This window comes from Bos mutus, chromosome 8 (assembly GCF_027580195.1).
Source record: "Bos mutus isolate GX-2022 chromosome 8, NWIPB_WYAK_1.1, whole genome shotgun sequence".
NCBI lineage: Eukaryota > Metazoa > Chordata > Mammalia > Artiodactyla > Bovidae > Bos > Bos mutus.
In genome coordinates, this window is record NC_091624.1 from 87,004,153 (window position 1) to 87,032,132 (window position 27,980).

Sequence of the window (27,980 nt, forward strand, 5' to 3'; positions counted from 1 at the left end):
ATTCTCACTTTCCTCTAGAACTTTCCTAAAACTTTTGCAGTCCAATAGGAATTAAAGATGAACAGGTCCTTGCTGGCTATCTATTTTACCTATAGCAAATACAGCACAAGGAACTCTACTCAATATTTTATAATACCTAAATGGGAAAAAAATTGAAAAAGAATAGATATAAGTATACATATAACTGAATCACTTTTCTGTACACCTGAAACTAACACAACATTGTTAATCAACTGCACTCCAATATAAAATAAAAAATTTTTTAAAGATTAAAAGGATTGATGTATTATTCAGGAGGAGGTACTCAGCCCATTAAAAATAATACAATTTTACAAATTCAGTAGTCTCTATATTTGCACATTTTTCTGCATGTTACATTTCCATAATTTTTTAACAAGTGAATGAATCAATCAGTGGTGAAACCCAACTTGGCTTAAACTTGAACTGCTTGTCCAATACAGGATGGGAATGGCAAGCTGAGGCAGGCACTGGTACATATTTTCTGTAGGAGGCCAGATATTAAGTGTCTTAGGCCTTGCATGCCATATGATTTCTACCACAGCTATTCAACTTTGCTGCCGAAGCACAAACTTAGCCATAGATAATATAGAAACCCAATGGGAGTGGCTGTGTTCCAACAAAACATACTTATGATGCTGAACTCTGAATTTCATTTAATATTCACATGCCCTAAAGTAAGAGTCTTTCTCTTTTTTAATCATTCAAAAATTTAAAAACCATCCTTACCTCTCCAGCTGCACAGAAACAGGCTGAAGGCCAGATTTGACCACAGAAAAGACTTCCCAGCCCGTGTACTGAGGGCATGTGTGCATAAAACCCATTTCCCAGTCAGCACCCAGGCTCGGCCCATCCTCCCCAACCCCGCCCCTCCAGCCTCTCCCACCTTTGTAAGTAGGCAGACTCTCCATCTTGTCCCCACAAGGGTATTTACTGTCCCGAGGTTTGAAGGGATCAACTCGACAGAGGGGGTAAGGGTTGTAATCTTGTTTATATGTGGTCTGCAGATCCATGTTCTCTTCACTTGGGACGAACGGGTTGGGCTGGTGGATCTTCACTGGTAACACTTTGTGAGGCCCAAAGTCTCTCCTGTAGGAAAATAAGCACATGCCTTGGGAGCCCTTGCCTCAGAATAAGGCTCATGGTTTCCATTCAACCCAATTCTACAGGCGCTTGCTGAGAAGCCATCCTCTCCTCTCTACCGTCACTGCTCTGCCTCCTGTTTCCCACTTTTGACAAAGACATTGCCATTCACTTCTCATTCAGGTTACACACCGTCAAGGGCCAGCCATTCACCAAGTGCGTGCTCCTTACCTCCACCCTGCAGCTCATCGGTTCCTCTTTCCTCCTCAGTTCAGACCCTGACCATTTCCCATGGGTCATGTTATAACCTATAACCTGGGCTTCCTGCATTATTCCCACCACCTGCCACTCTTCTATCCTAGAGAGCCAAAATCAACTTGTCTAAACCCAAAATCTTACCCTTTCACTCCCTTGTTTAAAAATCTTCCAGATAAAGCCCAACTTTCTAGCACAGGATGCAAACCTTCCTGGACCTGCCTCGGCCTTCCTCCCTGGCTGCACCCCCCTCCCCTTCCCCCTCATTCCCCACCCCCATCCCACTGCAGCCACCCAGGACCACTGAGAAGGTCTCTCCTGTGCCTGCTGTCTCCACCTTCCTCCCCCAACCTGTTCATTGTGGAGCTGACTTCTATTTTTCAGGTCCCCCCACCTCCTTCTCTATGCTCCCAATAGCTCATGCTAATATTTATCTTCTTCCTCTACTTAACCTCATAGAAAACCAAGAAGAAAAGACCAATAAATGCAGACAATGAACCTTTCACTTCTCAGCTCTCTAGCATCAGCACTCCCATTATTTCAGAGTATATGGAAACAATGGAATAGAAAAATCAAGACATTCTATGAAAAACAAGTATCATATACAAACGTATATATATGGAATCTAGAAAAATGGTACAGATGAACCTATTTGCAGGGCAGGAATAAAGTCGCCAACTTAGAAAACAGACACAGGGCAGAGAGGGAAGTGGAGGCGGGCAAGAACTGGGAGAATGCCACTGACCTATACATATATTGTGTGTGTGTGTGTGTGTGTAAGTCTCTCAGTCATGTTCAACTCTTTTTGATCCCATGAACTATAGCCCGCCAGGCTCCTCTGTCTGTGGAATTTCCCAGGCAAGAATACTGAAGTGGGTGCCATTCCCTTCTCCAGGGGATCTTCCCAACCCAGGGACTGAACCTGGGTCTCCTACATTGCAGGCAGATTCTTTATCTTTTGAGCCACCAGGGGAGTCCACGTGTAAAACAGATAGCTAGTGAGAAGCTGGGTGTGTAACCACAATGAGCTCAGCTCGATGCTCTGTGATGATGTAGAGGGGTGGGAACAGAAGCTCGAGAAGGAGGCAATAAATGTACACGTACAGTTGATTCACTCTGTTGTACAGTTGAAACTAAATACAACACTGTAAAGCAATTTATACTCCCAACTTAAAAAAGAGAAAAGAAAAAGCATGACACTCTACTATACACTCTCTTCCCAAAGCACCCCACCGTTCTACAAAGACCAAGACACTGCAGCACCACCACCAGCACGAAGTACCCTGGCTCAGCCTGGGCGCCCACTGCCCACCAGCTGCCCAGGGCAAACTCTTCAGCATACATTCCCCTCTTTCTCTGAGAACTTCTGCTTCACACAACAGGCTGTTCTTGCCTGAAACTCATTTATCCAACTGGACAGGGGGAAGGTGGCTTTTCCCTAATGGCACTTCCAAAACGACCTCACCAAGGGAAGGGGAAGGCTTCCGGACAGGAAGACATTGGGCCCAAACACCAGTAAAAACCTACTTCCCCGCCGAAATCTGGAGCAGTGTTACTGAGCCATGCTTGACTAGCAGAGGCAACACGCTCCACTGTAACCTGTCTTGCATGAATTATACATATGGTTGTCAATAAACCCAAACCAGGGACTGAAAGTGCTTGGTGGGAGGGGAGGAAGGAGTTAGGAAGCCGGAGAATTAGTTTCCCTAGGGCTCCAAAGGGGAAACAGGAGATGCTTCAGTTGAACTCCCTGTAACACCCTCTGGGTAGGTTTAAAAATACATCTCAGCAGCAGTTACCGGGCCTGCAGCCTGGGCTCTGTCCCCAGGGGCTCCGTGTTGGCAAATAGCAAGAGGAAGCGCAAAGACCTGAGGCAGCTGACAGCTGACAGTGTAAGTCAGGGTTTATGGAGGGAATGGGCTGAATAAGAACCCAGGGATCAGCTCCCCGCTCCTACCTTTCTAAGCGTGCAAGTGCCTCACACTGATATCTGTTCAAAGCTAAACCAGCTGCAGCAGGGAACTAGGACAGTCAGGCCCCTAGGCTGCCAAGAGAAATGGGAAGGCCCAGAAAACACTGGCTGATAACCAGTTAACTATAAAGTGGATTTCATCAGAAAGTTTGTGTTCTCGAGGAGGGCTCCCAAGGGGAGGTGGCTCTCCTCATTCCCCAGAGAGCTGGAGTGGGGTTGGAGGCAGCCTGAGACCTTACAGCTCCATACAAACCTGTGTTCACTGATGGCTACCCAAGAGTTCAGCCCTGTTCGCTTCCAAGAACGTGTATCAGAAGATACCAGGTGGCAGGTGATGAGGAACAAAGCTGAATGCCCATGCTGCCCCACAGAGCCCTCCCAAGCCCAGAGCAGCCAGGGGTGCCTTCCTGACATGAGCCCGTCACACCTTGGAACCTGCACACCGAACACGAGACATTCTCTTCTGCTATTACTTCTGCTGTGAAAACCTTCCTACAAGGGCTGCCAGGCTCTATGATAACTAAAATGTACTTAATGCCCCCATCTCCTGCTGCTACAAAAAAAAAAAAAAAAACAGGACTTCCCTGGTGGCGCAGTGGATAAGAATCCACCTGACAACACAGAGAGTACAGTTCAACCCCTGGTCCAGGGAGATTCCACACGCCTCAGCAGCTAAGCCCATACACCACGACTAACTGAAGCCTTGCTTGCTAGAGCCCGTGCTCTGCAACAAGAGAAAGCCCTGTGCATGGCAATGAAGACCCAACACAGCCAAAAATAAATTTTTAAACAGAAAAGCACAGGTGACTGCCTACAACTAACCTCACCAATTCATGGACTTTTCCTGAAGTTGGTTTCTCAATAGCAAAAGGTGATGTAGCAAAATCCTCATTTACCATGTTCGAGGAACGAAATTGTTAACTGAATCTTCCTCTCCAACACAAAATTCAAGACAGTTTATGAAACATCATCAATGGATTGAATTTACTGATCAGTTATAACCAAGACATATGATCTTGGGGAGGGGAGCAGTGATCTACCTCTGAAGAGAGGAAAGTAGTTTAAACTTTAATTCATTTATCCTCCACCCAAAATTATTTATCATGGCTTAAGAATGAATTGAATCAGAATTTATGTTTCCTCATTATGTTTTTATGTTCAGAACATTTACTGAAATCTATCATTAACCACAACATAACTGCAGGTCCCCAACCTCTCATAATCTTACAGCCTTTAAGTTCATGTAAAAGAAAAATATTTTATCCTTCCCAGAAATTGCTCAAATTTAGTAGGTTGTGTGTTTTTTTTTTTAAATAATACTCCCTTCTCTTCCTGGGGTACATTTCCTAGCTCCTGTGCCCATTTTGACTCTGAACCAAGAAAAAAAATGGTCAAAGATGTTAAGTTTCTTTTAGGTGCACAGTCATAAAAGTTATCTAGTATGGAAAGCCCTGAGTTAAACTCTGAGTTAAGTAAAGGTTAAAGAGAACCTGCTGGGAAGCCAAAACGATTTGACTTCCCATCATTAGGCAAAGTTAAAGGAAGGCATTTGACAAGAGTCTGGCAAGAGGAAGAACATAACATAACAGCTAACCAGGGTCATGAGCCTGGAAGAGGGAAAAGGATATTTTCATTATGATAAAGGGGCTACACAATACTTTGTTCAATCTCTTTTTAATTTTTAAAAAATGCTTAATATTTGTATAATCCTGGCATGCTAGAGAATTTTTTTTTAATCTGGCCATCCCAATTTTCACATGGGATCCCAACCAGGGATCAAACCTATAGCCCCCACATTGGAAAAGTGAAGTCTTAACCACTGGACCACCAGGAAGTCCCTATTTTTAATGTTTAGCCGTGCAAACTTCAGAATTTGTTAATATACCCAAACAGTTGATCATATTAATAAGCAGAAATAATTTTAAGAGCTCCTGCCCAGAAATTAACCCATGCACTTATGATCAATTAATCTACAACAAAGGAACCCAGGATATATACAATGAAGAAAAGACAGTCTCTTCAGTAAGTGGTACTGGGAAAACTGGACACACACATGTAAAAGAATGAAGTTGGAACATTCTCTAACAATACATACAAAAATAAACTCAAAGTGGATTAAAGACCTAAATGTAAGACCAGAAACCGTAACATCCTAGAAGAAAACAATACTCTGACATAAATCATACCAATAGTTTTTTCAATCTGTTTTCAATCTCTCCTAAAGCAAAGGAAATAAAAACAGAAATAAATAAATGGGACCTGATTAAAGTTGAAAGCTTTTATACAGTTCAATGAAATGAAAAGACAACTTACAATATGGGGGAAAATATTTGCAAATGATATGAGCAGTAAGGGGTTAATATCCAACATATATAAACAGCTCATACAACAGAACAAAAAATTGATTATAAAACAGAAGAGCTGAACAGTCAACATTTTCCCAAAGAAGACATGCAGATGGCCAACAGGCACAGAGAAATATGCTCAACATTGCTAATGATCAGGAAAACACAAATAAAAACCACAATGAGATATCATGGCAGACCTGCCAGAATGACTATTATCAAAATGAACGCAAATAACAAATGTCAGAGAGGAAGTAGAATAAAGCGAGCTCTCGTACACTGTTGGTAGGAATGTAAATTGGTGCAGCCACTGTGGAAAACAGTATGTAGGCTTCTCAAAAAGCTAAAAACAGAACTACCATATGACCCAGAAATTCCACTCCTGGGTATATATCTGAAAGAAACAAAAACCCTAATTCAAAATGATACATGCACTTCTAGGTTCATTGCAGCACTACTTAAACAACTGGCAAGATATGGAAGCAACCGAGTGTTAATTAACTAATGAACAGAAATTGTGTGGTGGGTGTATACCACACCTTTTCTGATACATACATACACACACAATGGAATACTACTCAGACATAAAAAAGAATAAAGTTTTGCCATTTGCAATAACATGGACAGACTTGGAGGCTATTATTCTAAAAGAAATAAAACAGAAAAAGAGAAATACTGTGTGATATCACTTACATGTAGAATCTAAAAAATATAACAAACTAGTGAACATAACAAAAAAGAAGCAGACTCAAACCAGTGGTTACCAGTGGCGAGAAAGAGGGAGGGGCAATATAAATAAAAAGAGGATGACATTATAAATAAAAAGTAGGGGATTAAGAGGCGTAAACTATTATGCATAGAAATCTACAAGGATATACTGTACAATACAGTAAAGCTAATATTTTACAATAGCTATAATGAACTATAACCTTTAAAAGTTGTGAATCACGCTTCCCTGGTGGTCCAGTGGTTAAGAATCTGCCTTGCGATGCAGGGGACACAGGTTCTGTCCCTGGTCCTGGAGGATCTCACATGCCTCAGAGCAACTAAGCCTGTGTGCCACAGCTGCCGGGCCCGCACTCTAGAGCCTGTGCTCTGCAACAAGAGGAGCCACTGCAACAAGAGGGCCGCACACCACACCCAGAGAGCAGACCCCGCTCACCACAACTACAGAAACGCCCATGCCAGGAATGAAAACAGAGTGCAGCCAAACAGAGAATGTTTTTAAAAAGTTGTGATCACTACATTGTACACTTTTAACCTATATAATAGTATACATCAACTACACTTCAATTCAGGGAAAAAAACAAAGCTCCTCCTCTTAGCCCAAAGGCAATCCTTTCACCTCCCCCCCTAAATCTCCTCCCTCTTTCTCAAGGATCAGTGGTTCCACCTTTTCCTCTTACTGGCTGCTTTGTGTCAGTATTTAAACATGCTTCAGTCTCCCCCATTTTCAAAGAAAAACCATAAACAACCCTCACTGCAGTCCACTCCACATCTCTCCTCTAGAAAGTTATCATTGTTGGTTAGTTGCTAAATCCTGTCCAATCTTTAGCAACCCCAACACAAAATTCAAGTTAGTTTGTGAAAGAATATCTATGGATTGAATTTACTGATTAGTTGTAACCAAGACAAGTGATCTTGGGGAGGGGGGCAGTGATCTACCTCTGAAGAGAGGAAAGAAGCTTAAAGTTTAATTCATTTATCCTCCAACCAAAAATATTTACTGTGGCTTTAGAGTGAATTGAATTAAAATTATATGTTTCCTCATTATGTTTTTATGTTCAGAACATTTACTGAAACCTATCACTAACCACAACATAACTGCAGGTTATGTTTCGAGGCATGTGAGGTTTCCTCCAATCAGGGATCAAATCCATGTCTCCTGCATTAGCAGGCAGATTCTTTATTGCCTCACACAACCATGTGTGACTACTGGGAAGACCACCAGTTCAGCTCAGTTCAGTCGCTCAGTCATGTCCAACTCTTTGCGACCCCATGAATCACAGCACGCCAAGCCTGCCTGTCCATCACAAACTCCCGGAGTTCACTCAGACTCACGTCCATCGAGTCAGTGATGCCATCCAGTCATTTCATCCTCTGTCGTCCCATTCTCTTCCTGCCCCCAATCCCTCCCAGCATCAGAATCTTTTCCAATGAGTCAACTCTTCGCATGAGGTGGCCAAAGTACTAGAGTTTCAGCTTTAGCATCATTCCTTCCAAAGAAATCCCAGGGCTGATCTCCTTCAGAATGGACTGGTTGGATCTCCTTGCAGTCCAAGGGACTCTCAAGCATCTTCTCCAACACCACAGTTCAAAAGCATCAATTCTTCGGTGCTCAGCTTTCTTCACAGTCCAACTCTCAAATCCATACATGACCACAGGAAAAACCATAGCCTTGACTAGACAGACCTTTGTTGGCAAAGTAATGTCTCTGCTTTTCAATATGCTATCTAGGTCGGTCATAACTTGTCTTCCAAGGAGTAAGCGTCTTTTAATTTCATGGCTGCAGTCACCATCTGCAGTAATTTTGGAGCCCAAAAATATAAAGTCTGACACAGTTTCCACTGCTTCCCCATCTATTTCCCATGACGTGATGGGACCAGATGCCATGATCTTCGTTTTCTGAACGTTGAGTTTTAAGCCAACTTTTTCACTCTCCACTTTCACCTTCATCAAGAGCCTTTTTAGTTCCTCTTCACTTTCTGCCATAAGAGTGGTGTCATCTGCATATCTGAGGTTATTGATATTTCTCCTGGCAATCTTGATTCCAGCTTGTGCTTCTTCCAGCCCAGCGTTTCTCATCATGTACTTACTCTGCATAGAAGTTAAATAAGCAGGGTGACAATATACAGCCTTGACGTACTCCTTTTCCTATTTGGAACCAGTCCGTTGTTCCATGTCCAGTTCTAACTGTTGCTTCCTGACCTGCATACAAATTTCTCAAGAGGCAGATCAAGTGGTCTGGTATTCCCATCTCTTTCAGAATTTTCCACAGTTTATTGTGATCCACACAGTCAAAGGCTTTGGCATAGTCGATAAAGCAGAAATAGATGTTTTTCTGGAACTCTCTTGCTTTTTCCATGATCCAGCGGATGTTGGCAATTTGATCTCTGGTTCCTCTGCCTTTTCTAAAACCAGCTTGAACATCTGGACGTTCACGGTTCACGTATTGCTGAAGCCTGGCTTGGAGAATTTTGAGCATTACTTTACTAGCATGTGAGATGAGTGCAATTGTGCGGTAGTTTGAGCATTCTTTGGCATTGCCTTTCTTTGGGATTGGAATGACAACTGACCTTTTCCAGTCCTGTGGCCACTGCTGAGTCTTCCAAATTTGCTGGCATATTCAGTGCAGCACTTTCACAGCATCATCTTTCAGGATTTGGAATAGCTCAACTGGAATTCCATCACCTCCACTAGCTTTGTTCATAGTGATGCTTTCTAAGGCCCACTTGACTTCACATTCCAGGATATCTGGCTCTAGGTGAGTGATAACACCATCGTGATTATATGGGTTGTGAAGATCTTTTTGTACAGTTCTTCTGTGTATTCTTGCCACCTCTTCTTAATATCTTCTGCTTCTGTTAGGTCCATACCATTTCTGTCCTTTATCGAGTCCATCTTTGCATGAAATGTTCCCTTGGTATCTCTGATTGTCTTGAAGAGATCTCTAGTCTTTCCCATTCTGTTGTTTTCCTCTATTTCTTTTAGAGGAAGACTATAGCCCTTGACTATCAGGGGATCTTTGTCAGCAGCCTAATGTCTCTGCTTTTCAACACACTGTCCAGGTTTGTCATCACTTTTCTACCAAGAAGCAATAGTCTTCCGATGTCATGGCTACAGACACCATCTGCAGGGATTTTGGAGCCCAAGAATAGGAAATCGGTCACTACTTCTACCTTTTCCCCTTCAATTTGCCATCCGGTAATGGGGTCGGATGCCATGATCTTAGATTTTTTAAGTCTTAGTCTTAAGTTGGCTCTTTCACCCTCCTCCTTCACCCTCATCAAGAGGCTCGTTAGTTCCTCTGTTTTCTGCCATTAGAGTGGTATCATCCACATACCTGAGGTTGTTGATGTTTCTCCTGCCTATCGTGATTCCAGCTTGTAACTCATCCTGCCCGGCATTTCTCATAATGTGCTCAGCATATAGGTTAAACAGAGTAACAGCAGACAGCCTTTTCATGCAGTCCTTTCTTGATCTTGAATCAATCAACTGTTCCATACCAAGTTCTAACTGTGTCCTTCTTTGACCCACATACAAGTTTCTCAGGAGACAGATAAGTGAAAGAATTCCCATGTCTTTAGGAGCTTTCCACAGTTTGCCATGATACACACAGTCAAAGGCTTTAGTGTAGTCGATGAAACAGAGATAGATGTTTTCTGAAATTTTTGCTTTTTCTATAATGCAGCAAATGCTAGCAATTTGATCTCCAGTTCCTCTTCCTTTTCTAAACCCATCTTGGACATCAGGAAGCTCTTGGTTCACATCATGCTGAAGCCTAGTATGCAAGGTATTAAGCATGACCTTACTAGCCTGGGAAATGAGTGCAACTGTCCAATGGTTAGCACATTATTTGGTACTACCTTTCTAGGGAAGTGGAATGAGGATTGACCTTTTCTGGTCCTGTGGCTACTCCTGGGTTGTCCAGACTTGCTGACAGTTCAGTTCAGTTCAGTTCAGTCGCTCAGTTTGTGTCCGACTCTTTGCAACCCCATGAACAGCAACACGCCAAGGCTCCCTGTCCATCACCAACTCCAGGAGTTCACCCAAACCCAGGTACATCGAGTCGGTGATGCCATCCAACCATTTCATCCTCTGTCGTCCCCTTCTCCTCCTGCCCTCAATCTTTCCCAGCATCAGGGTCTTTTCAAATGAGTCAGCTCTTCATATCAGGTGGCCAAAGTATTGGAGTTTCAGCTTCAACATCAGTCCTTCCAAAGAAATCCCAGGGCTGATCTCCTTCAGAATGGACTGGTTGCATCTCCTTGCAGTCCAAGGGACTCTCAAGCATCTTCTCCAACACCACAGTTCAAAAGCATCAATTCTTCAGCACTCAGCTTTCTTTACAGTCCAACTCTCACATCCATACATAACTACTGGAAAAACCATAGCCTTGACTAGATGGACCTTTGTTGGCAAAGTCATGTCTCTGCTTTTTAATATGCTGTCTAGATCGGTCATAACTTTCCTTCCAAGGAGTAAGCATCTTTTAATTTCATGGCTACAATCAACATCTGCAGTGATTCTGGAGCCCAGAAAAATAAAGTCAGCCACTGTTTCCACTGTTTCCCCATCTATTTCCCATGAAGTGATGGGACCGGATGCCATGATCTTCGTTTGCTGAATGTTGAGCTTTAAGCCAACTTTTTCACTCTCCTCTTTCACTTTCATCAAGAGGCTTTTTAGTTCCTCTTCACTTTCTGCCATAAGGGTGGTGTCATCTGCATATCTGAGGTTATTGATATTTCTCCTGGCAATCTTGATTCCAGCTTGTGCTTCTTCCAGCCCAGCGTTTCTCATGATGTGCTCTGCATAGAAGTTAAATAAGCAGGGTGACAATACACAGCCTTGATGTACTCCTTTTCCCATTTGGAACCAGTCTGTTGTTCCATGTCCAGTTCTAACTGTTGCTTCCTGACCTGCATACAAATTTCTCAAGAGGCAGATCAGGTGGTCTGGTATTCCCATCTCTTTCAGAATTTTCCACAGTTTATTGTGATCCACACAGTCAAAGGCTTTGGCATAGTCAATAAAGCAGAAATAGATGTTTTCTGGGAATGACAACTGACCTTTTCCAGTCCTGTGGCCACTGCTGAGTCTTCCAAATTTGCTGGCATATTCAGTGCAGCACTTTCACAGCATCATCTTTCAGGATTTGGAATAGCTCAACTGGAATTCCATCACCTCCACTAGCTTTGTTCATAGTGATGCTTTCTAAGGCCCACTTGACTTCACATTCCAGGATATCTGGCTCTAGGTGAGTGATAACACCATCGTGATTATATGGGTTGTGAAGATCTTTTTGTACAGTTCTTCTGTGTATTCTTGCCACCTCTTCTTAATATCTTCTGCTTCTGTTAGGTCCATACCATTTCTGTCCTTTATCGAGTCCATCTTTGCATGAAATGTTCCCTTGGTATCTCTGATTGTCTTGAAGAGATCTCTAGTCTTTCCCATTCTGTTGTTTTCCTCTATTTCTTTTAGAGGAAGACTATAGCCCTTGACTATACGGATCTTTGTCAGCAGCGTAATGTCTCTGCTTTTCAACACACTGTCCAGGTTTGTCATCACTTTTCTACCAAGAAGCAATCGTCTTCCGATGTCATGGCTACAGACACCATCTGCAGGGATTTTGGAGCCCAAGAATAGGAAATCGGTCACTACTTCTACCTTTTCCCCTTCAATTTGCCATCCGGTAATGGGGTCGGATGCCATGATCTTAGATTTTTTAAGTCTTAGTCTTAAGTTGGCTCTTTCACCCTCCTCCTTCACCCTCATCAAGAGGCTCGTTAGTTCCTCTGTTTTCTGCCATTAGAGTGGTATCATCCACATACCTGAGGTTGTTGATGTTTCTCCTGCCTATCGTGATTCCAGCTTGTAACTCATCCTGCCCGGCATTTCTCATAATGTGCTCAGCATATAGGTTAAACAGAGTAACAGCAGACAGCCTTTTCGTACTCCTTTCTTGATCTTGAATCAATCAACTGTTCCATACCAAGTTCTAAGTGTTGCTTCTTGACCCACATACAAGTTTCTCAGGAGACAGATAAGATGGTCTGGAATTCCCATGTCTTTAGGAGCTTTCCACAGTTTGCCATGATACACACAGTCAAAGGCTTTAGTGTAGTCGATGAAACAGAGATAGATGTTTTTCTGAAATTTCCTTGCTTTTTCTATAATGCAGCAAATGCTAGCAATTTGATCTCCAGTTCCTCTTCCTTTTCTAAACCCATCTTGGACATCAGGAAGCTCTTGGTTCACATCATGCTGAAGCCTAGTATGCAAGGTATTAAGCATGACCTTACTAGCCTGGGAAATGAGTGCAACTGTCCAATGGTTAGCACATTCTTTGGTACTACCTTTCTAGGGAAGTGGAATGAGGATTGACCTTTTCTGGTCCTGTGGCCACTCCTGGGTTGTCCAGACTTGCTGACAGTTCAGTTCAGTTCAGTCGCTCAGTTGTGTTCGACTCTTTGCGACCCCATGAACAGCAACACGCCAAGGCTCCCTGTCCATCACCAACTCCAGGAGTTCACCCAAACCCAGGTACATCGAGTCGGTGATGCCATCCAACCATCTCATCCTCTGTCGTCCCCTTCTCCTCCTGCCCTCAATCTTTCCCAGCATCAGGGTCTTTTCAAATGAGTCAGCTCTTCATATCAGGTGGCCAAAGTATTGGAGTTTCAGCTTCAACATCAGTCCTTCCAAAGAAATCCCAGGGCTGATCTCCTTCAGAATGGACTGGTTGCATCTCCTTGCAGTCCAAGGGACTCTCAAGCATCTTCTCCAACACCACAGTTCAAAAGCATCAATTCTTCAGCACTCAGCTTTCTTTACAGTCCAACTCTCACATCCATACATAACTACTGGAAAAACCATAGCCTTGACTAGATGGACCTTTTTTGGCAAAGTCATGTCTCTGCTTTTTTAATATGCTGTCTAGATCGGTCATAACTTTCCTTCCAAGGAGTAAGCATCTTTTAATTTCATGGCTACAATCAACATCTGCAGTGATTCTGGAGCCCAGAAAAATAAAGTCAGCCACTGTTTCCACTGTTTCCCCATCTATTTCCCATGAAGTGATGGGACCGGATGCCATGATCTTCGTTTGCTGAATGTTGAGCTTTAAGCCAACTTTTTCACTCTCCTCTTTCACTTTCATCAAGAGGCTTTTTAGTTCCTCTTCACTTTCTGCCATAAGGGTGGTGTCATCTGCATATCTGAGGTTATTGATATTTCTCCCGGCAATCTTGATTCCAGCTTGTGCTTCTTCCAGCCCAGCGTTTCTCATGATGTGCTCTGCATAGAAGTTAAATAAGCAGGGTGACAATACACAGCCTTGATGTACTCCTTTTCCCATTTGGAACCAGTCTGTTGTTCCATGTCCAGTTCTAACTGTCGCTTCCTGACCTGCATACAGGTTTCTCAAGAGGCAGGTCAGGTGGTCTGGTATGCCCATCTCTTTCAGAATTTTCCACAGTTTATTGTGACACAGATAGTCAAAGGCTTTGGCATAGTCAATAAAGCAGAAACAGATGTTTTTCTGGAACTCTCTTGCTTTTTCCATGATCCAGCGGATGTTGGCAATTTGATCTCTGGTTCCTCTGCCTTTTCTAAAACCAGCTTGAACATCTGGACATTCACAGTTCACATATTGCTGAAGCCTGGCTTGGAGAATTTTGAGCATTACTTTCCTAGCGTGGGAAATGAGTGCAATTGTGCAGTACTTTGAGCATTCTTTGGCATTGCCTTTCTTTGGGATTGGAATGAAAACTGACCTTTTCCAGTCCTGTGGCCACTGCTGAGTTTTCCAAATTTGCTGACATACTGAGTGCAGCACTTTCACAGCATCATTTTTCAGGATTTGAAATAGTGCAACTGGAATTCCATCACTTCCACTAGCTTTGTTTGTAGTGATGCTTCCTAAGCCCCAGTTGACTTCACATTCCAGGATATCTGGCTCTAGGTGAGTGATCACACCATTGTGGTTATCTGGGTCATAAAGATCTTTTTTGCATAGTTCTTCTGTGTATTCTTGCCACCTCTTCTTAATATCTTCTGCTTCTGTTAGGTACATACCATTTCTGTCCTTTTTTGTGCCCGTCTTTCATGAAATGTTCCCTTGGTATCTCTAATTTTCTTGAAGAGGTCTCTAGTCTTTCCCTTTCTATTGCTTTCTTCTATTTCTTTGCACTGATCACTGAGAAAGGCTTTCTTATCTCTCCTTGCTATTCTTTGGAACTTTGCATTCAAATGGGTATATCTTTTGTCTCCAGAGGTGAGAAAGTATATCCCCATTGGGATAACTCTGAGTAAAGAAATACATATTTGAACAGGAAGTGTGTAATATTCAATAGGTAGGAAAAGACACAAGCCTACTACCAACTTTATTGCTTCTCTCCTGGCTTTTTGGAACAGATTCCAAAAGCCCTTCCCCGGACTTCCCTGGTGGCACAGTAGATAAGAATCTACCTGCGAGTGCAGGGGACATGGGTTCGATCCCTGGCCCAGGAAGATTCCACATGCCGTGGAACAACTAGGCCCAGGTGCCACAACCACTGAGCCTATGTGCCTAGAGCCTGTGCTCCACAGCAAGAGAAGCACCACAATGAGAACCCACGCACCGCAACTAGAGAGTAGCCCCCGGCCTCTGCAACTAGAGAAAGCCTGCACACAGCAACAATGACCCAGTGCTATCAAAAATAAGCAAACATAAGATCTTTCCCTTTTAGCTCTTCCTCTTTACTCCTCCACTTACTAAGGAGTCTTGTCAGTAAATACAGGAATCCGTGCCACTTCCTACCCTTTTCCCTGCAGCCAAATTCATCATGTGAACCCAATTTCACCCACCCCCCTGCACCTCTATCTCCCCCTACCCACAGCCCCACTCCCTTTAGAATAAAGGTCTAATACCATCTTGAAGACCCACGTCTTTCTTCTGGGGTTATTCACTTTGCTCATCTTCAGGGATCTCCCTTAGCTAACAAAACAATGTCCAAAAATGCAGCCCAAGTGCCTAACGTGGTGACATGCCTAAGAGGAAACAAGGCTTGAAGTACAAACCTTTTGTTCATAAATTGATCTCAGGTCTATCCAGACTAAAGGCAGATCCTCTGTGAGAGAGTTACCAAAGGGCTGCAAGAAATGACTCAATATCAAGAAGGGATGAAAAGCAAAAACAAATATTCGCCTCATGGCACCTGCTGTAAATCCCCAAGATTTACAGTCAGTAAGAGTGGTGTGCAGCTGCAATCATGCCTCATGCTGGGATGATAACTGTTCTAGAAACCAGCTGGTTTTTGTGTCTGGGCTTCATCACCAGACCCAGACAAGCCTCGGGCCATCTGACTTTATCATGCAGCAGGTGGCATGTCACGCAGTCCCACGTCCAACTTCAGAAACTAAGCCAGGTCTGCCTTTACATAGCAAAGTGGGTCAGACATTCTGACCACCATATTCCAAGGGCAGAAGGATGACAACCTGCAGACACAGAGGTGTCAGACACAAGGCCGACCCACCCCTTCCTCACCGACCTCTGATGGAGCACCTAGATGACAACATCTCCACATTTCCCTGTGGGGAATGGTTTTATGTATTCACAGATATGGACCAGAGTCTCTGCTGAGTTTACAAGGTTCAGAAAAGATGGTTAGTAAAATCTTGATTTTTGTTGATTTATGTCAGTAAAATTCCACCAAAGCTATAAAAAAAAAAAGGCATCCTGATAGTGGCATGGTTGTTTTGTTTGTTTTTTTCATTCTACAAAAATGTACCCACCAGGGCAGGCATGGGACTGAGAAATGATGAAACTGAGGGATGGGGGAGAGAACAGATGCCTTCTGCTCATCTCCCCCTTAGTCCTCTTTCTAGGGAAGAAAATAAAGGAGAGGAGAAAGGTATTTCTGTTCTTTTTCCTTCCCATGGGTAACCATGATCCTGCCACTTCTTGTTTTCAAGGTCTTTATGATCATAATAAGTTGTTTTGGAAATTCTTTTACTATCTGCATTCCTCCACTTTGGCCACATCTTAACATGAAAGATTTTATTATTCTGGCCTTGGCAGGGACAGAGAGGATTTCTGGATGATATGTTTATTGTTGCAAGTGACACAAGGCAAGGATAATTTAAAACAGGTCAAAGGGCTAGTTTTTGTTTTGCAAGGAAGGAGAGCATATGGGGGAGGGGGCATGATGAGGAGGAGAAAGGGAATGTGGGGCTCCATTGGGGGCTCATAGCTCAGGGATGGGGCAGGACTACTGATCCAGAGAAAAGGCTTGTTCTCATTCTCCTGAGCTTGAGGGTAACAAACAAAAAGCATCCTTCAACATCCAGCCCTCCAAGGATTCAAATATTTCCAGGACAATATATGAAGCCTCTCTGTACTCTACATTCCATGAGGCACTCTTTATACTTGGTATAAAGAGAAATGAAGACTAACCTCTTAAAACCATATGTAATATTCACAAGCCATTGTGAATACTGCTCTTATCCTTTCCTACCAACTGTGAATACTGCTCTTATCATTTCCTACCAACTACATGTCTGTTATATACAAGCCTAGTTCTTTTCATGAGTAGCGACCATAGATTCTTCAAATGAAAAGCAACATTCGAGAATGTTCCACTTCTCTCTCTTGTTGAGGTCTTTCAGTTAAGTCAGTTCAGTTGCTCAGTCATGTCCAACTCTTTGTGACCCCATGAATCGCAGCACACCAGGCCTCCCTGTCTATCACCAACTCCCGGAGTTCACTCAGACTCACGTCCATCGAGTCAGGGATGCCATCCAGCCATCTCATCCTCTGTCGTCCCCTTCTCCTCCTGCCCCCAATCCCTCCCAGGATCAGAGTCTTTTTCAATGAGTCAACTCTTCGCATGAGGTGGCCAAAGTACTGGAGTTTCAGCTTTAGCATCATTCCTTCCAAAGAAATCCCAGGGCTGATCTCCTTAGGATGGACTGGTTGGATCTCCTTGCAGTCCAAGGGACTCTCAAGCGTCTTCTCCAACACCACAGTTCAAAGCCATCACTTCTTCGGCACTCAGCTTTCTTCACAGTCCAACTCTCACATCCATACATGACCACAGGAAAAACCATAGCCTTGACTAGATGGACCTTTGTTGGCAAAGTAATGTCTCTGCTTTCAATATGCTATCTAGGTTGGTCATAACTTTCCTTCCAAGGAGTAAGTGTCTTTTAATTTCATGGCTGCAGTCACCATCTGCAGTGATTTTGGAGCCCAAAAAATAAAGTCTGACACTGTTTCCACTGTTTCCCCATCTATTTCCCATGAGGCCATGATCTTTGTTTTTTGAACGTTGAGCTTTAAGCCAACTTTTTCACTCTCCTCTTTCACTTTCATCAAGAGGCTTTTTAGTTCCTCTTCACTTTCTGCCATAAGGGTGGTGTCATCTGCATATCTGAGGTTATTGATATTTCTCCTGGCAATCTTGATTCCAGCTTGTGCTTCTTCCAGCCCAGCGTTTCTCATGATGTGCTCTGCATAGAAGTTAAATAAGCAGGGTGACAATACACAGCCTTGATGTACTCCTTTTCCCATTTGGAACCAGTCTGTTGTTCCATGTCCAGTTCTAACTGTTGCTTCCTGACCTGCATACAGGTTTCTCAAGAGGCAGGTCAGGTGGTCTGGTATTCTCATCTCTTTCAGAATTTTTCACAGTTTATTGTGACCCACACAGTCAAGAGCTCTGGCATAGTCAATAAAGCAGAAATAGATGTTTTTCTGGAACTCTCTTGCTTTTTCCATGATCCAGTGATGTTGGCAATTTGATCTCTGGTTCCTCTGCTTTTTCTAAAACCAGGTTGAACATCTGGAAGTTCATGGTTCACATATTGCTGAAGCCTGGCTTGGAGAATTTTGAGCATTACTTTACTAGCGTGTGAGATGAGTGCAATTGTGCGGTAGTTTGAGCATTCTTTGGCATTGCCTTTCTTTGGGATTGGAATAAAAACTTACCTTTTCCAGTCCTGTGGCCACTGCTGAGTTTTCCAAATTTGCTGGCATATTGCATGCAGCACTTTCACAGCATCATCTTTCAGGATTTGAAATAGCTCAACTGGAATTCCATCACCTCCACTAGCTTTGTTCGTAGTGATGCTTTCTAAGGCCCACTTGACTTCACATTCCAGGATGTCTAGCTCTAGGTGAGTGATCACACCATCAAGATTATCTTGGTCATGAAGATCTTTTTTGTACAGTTCTTCTGTGTATTCTTGCCACCTCTTAATACCTTCTGCTTCTGTTAGGTCCATACTGTTTCTGTCCTTTATAGAGTCCATCTTTGCATGAAATATTCCTGTGGTATCTCTAATTTTCTTGAAGAGATCTCTAGTCTTTCCCATTCTGTTGTTTTCCTCTATTTCTTTGCATTGATCACTGAAGAAGGCTTTCTTATCTCTTCTTGGTATTCTTTGGAACTCTGCATTCAGATGTTTATATCTTTCCTTTTCTCCTTTGCTTTTCACTTCTCTTCTTTTCACAGCTATTTGTAAGGCCTCCTCAGACAGCCATTTTGCTTTTTTGCATTTCTTTTCCATGGGGATGGTCTTGATCCCTGTCTCCTGTACAATGTCATGAACCTCAGTCCATAGTTCATCAGGCACTCTATCAGATCTATTCCCTTAAGTCTATTCCTCACTTCCACTGTATAATCATAAGGGATTTGATTTAGGTCATATCTGAATGGTCTAGTGGTTTTCCCTACCTTCTTCAATTTACGTCTGAATTTGGCAATAAGGAGTTCATGGTCTGAGCCACAGTCAGGTCCTGGTCTTGTTTTTGTTGACTGTATAGAGCTTCTCCATCTTTGGCTGCAAAGAATATAATCAATCTGATTTCGGTGTTGACCATCTGGTGATGTCCATGTATAGAGTCTTCTCTTGTGTTGTTGGAAGAGGGTGTTGAGGTCTTTAGATTCTTAGAAACAAAGGATGCTGTTTTCTTGGTAAAATGAAGCCCAAACCTTAAGGTTTATGTTGTTTAGTAAGTCATAGGTTGAAAAGTCGGTTGCACAGATTACATTTTTTTCCATGAATCAGGATCCAGAAACCCTGTGCTTAAATGAAATCATTTAATATAACTACTCAGCATAAAGGTGGCCTGATTCAAGAATCAGATAGGACCCTTGACTCCCTCCCATTCTCAAACTGCCTCTGTCCACCAGTTCCCACTAAGTCCAGGGATCACTTGGCTTTGACCTTGCCTTGTGGGTCTTTTCTATCCCATCACCCAGACATGGACTTCTTCCTTTGGATATACAAGATAAGCAGCATTTAGTACATGCCTCCAACCCATGTTTTCAACAGAGGATGTTTCCAGGCCTATCCTGGAGGAAACCCGGAGGCAGAAGGAATGGTGTTCTGCTTAGTCTCCCATCTGGGACCTTTATCAGAAAAGCACAAAATTGCAAAGGTGGGGGCAGCATGCAATAGGAAGAAAATTTACCAGATCTTGAAAACCTATAATGTGTGGGCATCATACTAGGCCTATTTCATCTCCACTGCACAGCAGTGCTGCCCCTTAGGGATGAGGATCATCAGAGGCAGAGAAGGCATCCAGCTCTCAGGTCTTATCTGGGGACTAAGCTATATAACCTGAAACACCACTCAAGTAACTCCAAGGTGTTGGTACTCCTCTGGGTCACAGGTCAGAGGTCACTCAATGAGTTGTTAACAGCCCGATTCTGTGAGAGCCTTGCAACGCAACGTGTAGAACAATCCTGAGATTGACCATGTGTCCCCACCCCCTCAATACAGATAACCCTGCGGCCCTGATACATTGAGCCACGGGGCTCAGGCTCTGTACAGAGCTGGACCTCAAGAATCAGAGTTTCTAAGTCAAGAGTAATTTAAAAGGAAATATTCTTTGTTTATATTCTTGATGTATGTTCAAGGGGACCTCAATTCAAAATCTATAGCATAACTTCAAAAACGCTCCAGTTCTCTTTCACCACTACCAACATCACTACCACCACCCAAGCTGAACTGGAGCTTATGTGCAAAAGCCCCAAACTCCTTTTTCTGCAGCAGCCCTCACCCCTTTCAAGTTATTATTTCCCTTTAATACTTTAAGCCTTTCCATGTAGATCAATTTGCAATTTCTGCCCCATGGCCCCACCCCTGCCCCAGGCCCAAGCAAGAATCCTTGCTCGATAAAAGAGGGCTGGGGAAAACTAAACTGGCTAATAAATGCAGGGTTTTCTTTCAGAGATTCTCTGAGTAAGTTAACATTAAGGCATTCATAGCATGTATTGATAGTGCACAGTAATGCAGTATTGAACATTAGGTTAATGTACGTTACTCCATCAGTGTGCACTCATACATTCACAGCATGCCCTCACCTCGATGTGGTCAGGCCTTCCATCGGCGTGCATGCTCTCTGGTAATCCATCTTGGGCTTGAAGGACTCTCTGGGCAGGTAAGAGTGATAGACAGGGTAGTTCTCGGTATATTCGGAGAGAAGACATGGTTTCTCTGTTTTATCATAAATCTTGGTAGGGAGGTGTGGACAATGATGCCGCCTAGTTAAAAAAGAAAAATGGAACAGGAGGTTGGTTACCTTCTTGCGAAGAATACATTCAGGCTGCTACCTACTCAAAATGTGACCCAGAGTATAGAATCATGACAGCCAACATTGAAAGCAGGAATTTAACCCTTCTTTTTCTCTACTGAACTATATGGAGTGGCCAGAATTTTTTAAATGATCTATAACTGCAATTGGTTAATTGTCAAAATTCCTTGGATCATAAAGTTACAAAAGCATAGCTGATGACCAGCCCTCGCATGCGTCATGCTTCTCATTTAAATACTGAAACAGTCCCATACTTTAGAGAAATGGGTGTGGCCCCCGAGGCATCTGAGTGCCAACCCAGTCCCTCCCAAGACCCTGCTGCACCTCCCAGTTCGCCCAGCAATTAAGGGCTAAATATCTGACCTAACAGGGGGCTCCAAGGCTATGTTCAAGGGCCAGGTTACTATCTTTCTTCATTGGTTCCTGGGTCAGTTGAGAATATCACCCTCGCAGACAAGTGGCATCACACAGAGCAGAACCACGTCAGGTCTGAGTATACACCACTGACTACGTGAAATCATTTTTGCATTGAAAGTCTGGCTCCTTTATTCTTTCCGGTCTCATTTCAAGTGTTGCCCCCTTAGACTTCCGCTGATCATCTTAGTCTAAAAAACACCCCACCAGCCCTTCCCATCACTCACAGAGTTTCTCTCATCACATGTATGACTTTCCCATCACTTACTATTATCTGTAACTTGCACTTTTGTTGATGAGTTTATTATCTAACAAGCTCAGCCCCATTTTCTGTCTTGTTCACTGCTACATCTCTAGTACCTCTCATATCCTGCCTGCCATATAGCAGGCACTCAGAAAAACATTTATTAAGCAAATACTGGGGCTTCCATGGTGGCTCAGTGGTAAAGAATCACCTGCCAATGCAGGAGACAAGGGTTCAATCCCTGGTCCGGGAAGATACATGCTGTGGAGTAACTAAGCCCATGCACCACAACAATTGGGCCTATGCTCTAGAGCCCAGGAGCTGCAACAGGAGAAGCCACTGCAATAAAAAGCCCATGCGCCACAACCAGAGAGTAGCCCTCGCTCTCCCCAACTAGAGAAAAGCCCGCACAGCAATGAAGACCCAGCACAGTCAAAAATAATAAATAAATAAATAAAATTGAAACACAAATATTGAACATATGAATTATTAAATAAACGTTATGCCTCATTATCCAGGTTGATGACTAATAGATAATAACTTGAATTTATAGTGTATAGTGAGTTGTTCCATTTATTATTATTTCCATTTATAGTTTATAGTGAGTTATTCTATTACCATGCTATGCTATGCTATGCTAAGTCACTTCAGTCATGTCCGACTCTGTGTGACCCCATAGACAGTAGCCCACCAGGCTCCCTCGTCCCTGGGGTTCTCCAGGCAAGAACACTGGAGTGGGTTGCCATTTCCTTCTCCAATGCATGAAGTGAAAAGTGAAACTGAAGTCGCTCAGTCGTGTCCGATTCTTAGCGACCCCATGGACTGCAGCCTACCAGGCTCCTCCGTCCATGGGATTTTCCAGGCAACAGTACTGGAGTGGGGTGCCATTGCCTTCTCCATCTATTACCATAAGCACAGTAATAACCTTATTATTCTACTTACAGGTGAATAAAGGGCAGCTATTTGAGCTGTCAAAGCTAAGTAGTATACCAATTATTTGTACACCCACACACAATCCTTACAAGTCAGCTGGGTATCTCTATCATCGGACACCAGCACATCAATAAAGCTCTGCATTAGTGATCTCCAACTTAGAGATCAGAAATGACATCCAGAATGTATATCCAGAAATGACATTGAATTTTTTTAATAATTTTTTTATACTAAACCAATTCTAAGATCATGGCATCTGGTCCCATCACTTCATAGCAAATAGACGGGGAAACAGTGCAAACAGTGTCAGACTATTTTTTGGGCTCCAAAATCGCTGCAGATGGTGACTGCAGCCATGAAATTAAAAGACGCTTACTTCTTAGAAGAAAAGTTGTGACAAACCTAGACAGCATATTAAAAAGCAGAGACATTACTTTGACAACAAAGGTCTGTCTAGTCAAGGCTATGGTTTTTCCAGTAGCCATGTATGGATGTGACAGCCGGACTATAAAGAAAGCTGAGTACTGAAGAATTGATGCTTTTTAACTGTGGTATTGATGAAGAATCTTGAGAGTCCCTTGCACTGCAAGGAGATCCAACCAGTCCATCCTAAAGGAAATCAGTTCTGAATATTCATTGGAAGGATTGATGTTGAAGCTAAAACTCCAATAATTTGGCCACATGATGCAAAGAGCTGACTCATTTGAAAAGACCCTGATGTTGGGAAAGATTGAGGGCAGGAGGAGAAGGAGATGACAGAGGATGAGATGGTTGGATGGCATCACCGACTCAATGGACATGAGTTAAGTAAACTCTGGGAATTGGTGATGGACAGGGAAGCTTGGCATGCTGCAGTCCATGGGGTGGCAGAGTTGGACACGACTGAACTGAACTGAATTCTAATTACAGAAACTAAAATACACAGTACTCTGGGGCATCACATCAGAGAAAAAAGAAACAGACATAAAGAGAACTCATCACTGCTCCAACCAAAAGCTGGTTTCCAGGCAACAGTTAGCATGCTGCTCCTGTTGTTAATAAGTTCAACCCTCATTGCTGCCATCACTACAGCTACTGTGTGCCTCTCTTCAACTTTCAACCCCAAGAGAAAATGATCAACACCTGTACTGTTTATATGGCTAGAACTGCACATGGACAAGTGTCCCTAGAAATATCCCTATTTTCATTTCACATGTAGATCTGTCTATCAGATTAGGATTCCCTCAAACCTGAAATCAAAAGCCAAGAAGTACTAGTTACTCAAAAATACTTCTGCAGATATATTTTATTTACCTACACTCTGAGGAGGAAAAAATCAAGTTACTAAGGGTAACTTGAGAGGGTACAAACTTACCATATTTACTTTTCACTTCTGTTATAAAAGTACTGCTGCTGTTAAGTCACTTCAGTTGTGTCTGACTCTGTGCGACCCCATAGACGGCAGCCCTAAAAGTACTATTGGTTCTAAAAGATGCTTGTTCCTTGGAAGGAAAAACTATGACCAACCTAGACAGCATATTAAAAAGCAGAAACATTACTTTTCTGACAAAGGTCTGTATAGTCAAAGCTATGGCTTTTCCAGTAGTCATGTATGGATGTGAGAGTTGAACTTAAAGACAGCTGAGTGCTGAAGAATTGATGCTTTTGAACTGCAGTGTTGGAGAAGACTCTTGAGAGTCCCTTGAACTGCAAGGACATCAAACCAGTCCATCCTAAAGAAAATTAGTCCTGAATATTCATTGGAAGGACTGGTGCTGAAGCTGAAACTCCAATACTTTGGCCACCTGATGTGAAGAACTGACTCATTGGAAGAGACCCTGATGCTGGGAAAGACTGAAGGCAGGAGAAGGTGATGACAGAGGATGAGATGGTTTGGTGGATGACATCACTGACTCAATGGACAGGAGTTTGAGTAAGCTCTGGGAGCTGGTGATGGACAAGAAAGCCTGGCGTGCTGCAGTCCATGGGATCACAAAGAGTCAGACATGACTGAGTGAGACTGAACTGAACTGATAGTATGAATATCTGAACTTCAGTGTTAAATACATTCAAAAGTTTCTCTTTTTTAATTAATTTATTTATTTGGCTGCACTGGGTCCTTGTTGCTTTGTACTGGCTTTTCCTAGTTGCGGAGAGCAGGGCTATTCTTCATCGTAGTTCGAGGGCTTCTCATTGCTGTGGCTGCTCTTCTTGTGGAGCACGAGCTTGAGGCAGGCAGGCATCAGTAGCTGCAACTCGCAGACTCAGTAGTTGTGGCACATGGGCTTAGCTGCTCTGCAGCGTGTGGAATCTTCCCAAAATCAGGGTTCGAACTTGTGTCTACAGCATTGGCAGGCAGATTCTTACCCACTGCGCCACCTGGGAAGTCCCAAAAGTTTCCTCTTTTAAAAATGTGCATTACTGGTGTTTAACGTATGAAGATGCATATCTGTATTTTATATATATGTAATAGGGCTTCCTGACAGCTCAGATGGTAAAGAATCTGCAAGTATCTCCTAAGTATAGGCACAGAAATGAGTGCTCTATTTTGTTTTGATTACTATGTAACACATTTCCCACAGTATATGTTAGATATTGTTAGCATTGCTAGGCTCAGAATCAGTCCAATTATCTGAAATTTCAATTTGAGCCAATTAGTACCCTATCATTTTGGGATTCCTAACAAACCTCAAATCAAAAGCCAAGAAGTGTTGGCTACCCAAAAATATCTCTGCAGATATATTTTATTCACCCACACTTTGGAGAGAAAAATCAAGATTTTATTAAGGGTTAGTTTATTGCAAGTGCCTGAATCTAAGTTAACTCCAGACTTCAAAGGATTTTCCCTCTCTAGTGCTCTTGCTTTTTAAACCAGTAAAACTTTGCTTTTATATAACCTCCTTTCCATATTGTTACTTTTTCAAATTGTAACATGTTGTAAAGGTTCATTACTACAGAAAAATAAATTTAATGGCAAAAAATACATAACTGGCATCATGAGAGAGGATTTTGGTACAGCAATACACTTGCCTCCAGGCATTGATGTTCCATTAAATGGACTTTATATATATATTTACAGGGAGGATTTTGTTTATTTGAGATGTTGCTAGTTAACTAGGACTTCCCTGGTGGCTTAGACAATAAAGCGTCTGCCTACAATGCAGGAGACCAGGGTTCAATCCCTGGGTCAGGAAGATCCTTTGGAAAAGGAAATGGCAACGCACTCCAGTACTCTTGCCTGGAAAATCCCATGGACAGAGGAGCATAGTAGGCTACAGTTCACGGGGTCGCAAAGAGTCAGACACGACTGAGCAACTTCACTTTCACTTTCTTTAGTTAACTAAGACCTTGTTTCACTTTGAAATATCCAAGACTCTCAGAAACGCAACGTTTCATCACCTGAGTGTGGTCATGGAGCGACCTTCTTTCCTCATCTGTACCCACCCCAAACTGAAAGTCCCTCTCAAGACCCCAAGTACTGTGTCTTCACCTTATAGGTCTTTATCAGGAGTCCCTCAGGGATAAAAACCAAGTCTTACACATGTGTGTTCTGGAAACTAGCTAGCCTGATATTTCATATATTTTAATAGCTGGATGGACAATGTATACGAGGATAAACTACTGGAGAAAGATATGGACTAAGACATGACTGATTTGTGCTAATATTAGTAGAGCCAAAAGGGAAAAGGCAGAGCAGATTCTGTTTTGACGGACCTAGTGTCTAAATACAGAGTGTGGGATCACTATGCATCGTGTATTTGAAAGTGGTCTTAACAGTCATGAACCAAAGAAACAACTCTCCATTCTAACTCTGATACCTGTACCAGTTACCTAAGTCGCCCAGCTCAGGAGCACATTCAAACAAGCCTAGATGGGCCAGCAGACCAAGAAAAGAGAGAGGAGAGTAAGATCTCCTTAATCTATCAGAACCCTGAAGTTTTTCCACTCCAAGAATTACTAAAGGACCAGCAATAAAAGGAAATAATCCTAACATTTTCTGCATTGGTAAAGGGACAATAGAGACCTTTCAGCAGAACCCAGAAAAAAGTTGTTAACAACAGTTGATTCCAAATTAGAATTATAGAATTTTTAAATTTTTAAAGGGAAAACATCTGATCCAATATCCCCACTATGCAGATGAAAAATCTGAAGCTCAGAGAACCATGCATGTAACCTAGCCACAGACCAAACATAGACAACATATTAAAAAGCAGAGACATTACTTTGCCAACAAAGGTCCAGCTAGTCAAAGCTATGGTTTTTCCAGTGGTCATGTATGGATGTGAGAGTTGCACTGTGAAGAAAGCTGAGCGCCAAGAATTGATGCTTTTGAACTGTGGTGTTGGAGAAGACTCTTGAGAGTCCCTTGGACTGCAAGGAGATCCAACCAATCCATTCTAAAGGTGATCAGTCCTGGGTGTTCATTGGAAGGACTGATGTTGAAGCTGAAACTCCGATACTTTGGCCACCTGATGCAAACTCACTAGAAAAGACCCTGATGCTGGGAAAAATTGAAGGTGGGAGGAGAAGGGGATGACAGAGGACGAGATGGTTGGATGGCATCACTGACTCGATGGACATGAGTTTGAGCAAGCTCCGGGAGTTGGTGATGGACAGGGAGGCCTGGCATTGCTGCAGTCCATGGGTCACAAAGAGTTGACATGACTGAGTGACTGAACTGAACTGAACTTTCTTACTACATTCTCAAAATCTAATGTGTGTCTCACATTGACAGCACATATCAGGACCATCACATTTCCAGGGCTCAAGCCACATGTGGTGGTGGCTTCCCTGCTGAGAAGGGCAGGTCTAGAATCTGAAGGTACAGACAAAAGAACTGCAAGCACTTGGGTGCTGGAAGCTCTCCTGACAAATGCTTAGAAATACTTTTGTTCACTTTGATATTTGGGAAAACTAATACAATTATGTAAAGTTTAAAAATAAAATAAAATTTTAAAAAATTTCAAAAAAAAAGAAATACTTTTGTTGACAAATAGGGTATTTGCCTCTTAGACTCTCTGGCCTGCCTTCATGTAACACAATCCAAGGCATTTATTAAAAGACATGAAAAATTAATAGGCGGATTTTTTCATTATCTCCTCACTCCACAAAGCTATCTTCAGTTTTAGGCACCCTAAGCTAACCTCTTTCCTGCCACCTCCACTTTTTCAAAATGTTCCCCTTCCTTCAAGGCCAGTCTACCACCATCATCACCACCACCGCCACCACCACAGGGAGCTACTAATGATCCCACTGCACTCTGTTGCTGGCTGCCACTTTCGATCTCTGTGCCTGGTGTTGTGTCCCTACCTCTTTGAGGACCCCATTACTGTCTGCTCTGCCTTCCATGTTTCTCTACTTAAAAATTTTGACATTAAGAATTTTCATGTTTGCAAACAAAGCTGTTCATCAGGGAGAAAGTATGGTAAT

General features: G+C 42.8%; 1 protein-coding gene across 1 annotated transcript in view; it reads right to left on the bottom strand.

Moving 5' to 3' along the window:
- Positions 1–27,980, bottom strand: part of SAXO1 (stabilizer of axonemal microtubules 1) — a 113,202-nt gene that overhangs the window by 12,929 nt on the left and 72,293 nt on the right. The window contains exons 2-3 of the mRNA XM_005889556.2: positions 20,751–20,930; positions 905–1,107 (exon numbers count right to left, since the gene is read on the bottom strand). Coding sequence (XP_005889618.2) covers positions 905–1,107; positions 20,751–20,930 — 383 coding nt within the window. The remainder of the gene's footprint in view (positions 1–904; positions 1,108–20,750; positions 20,931–27,980) is intronic.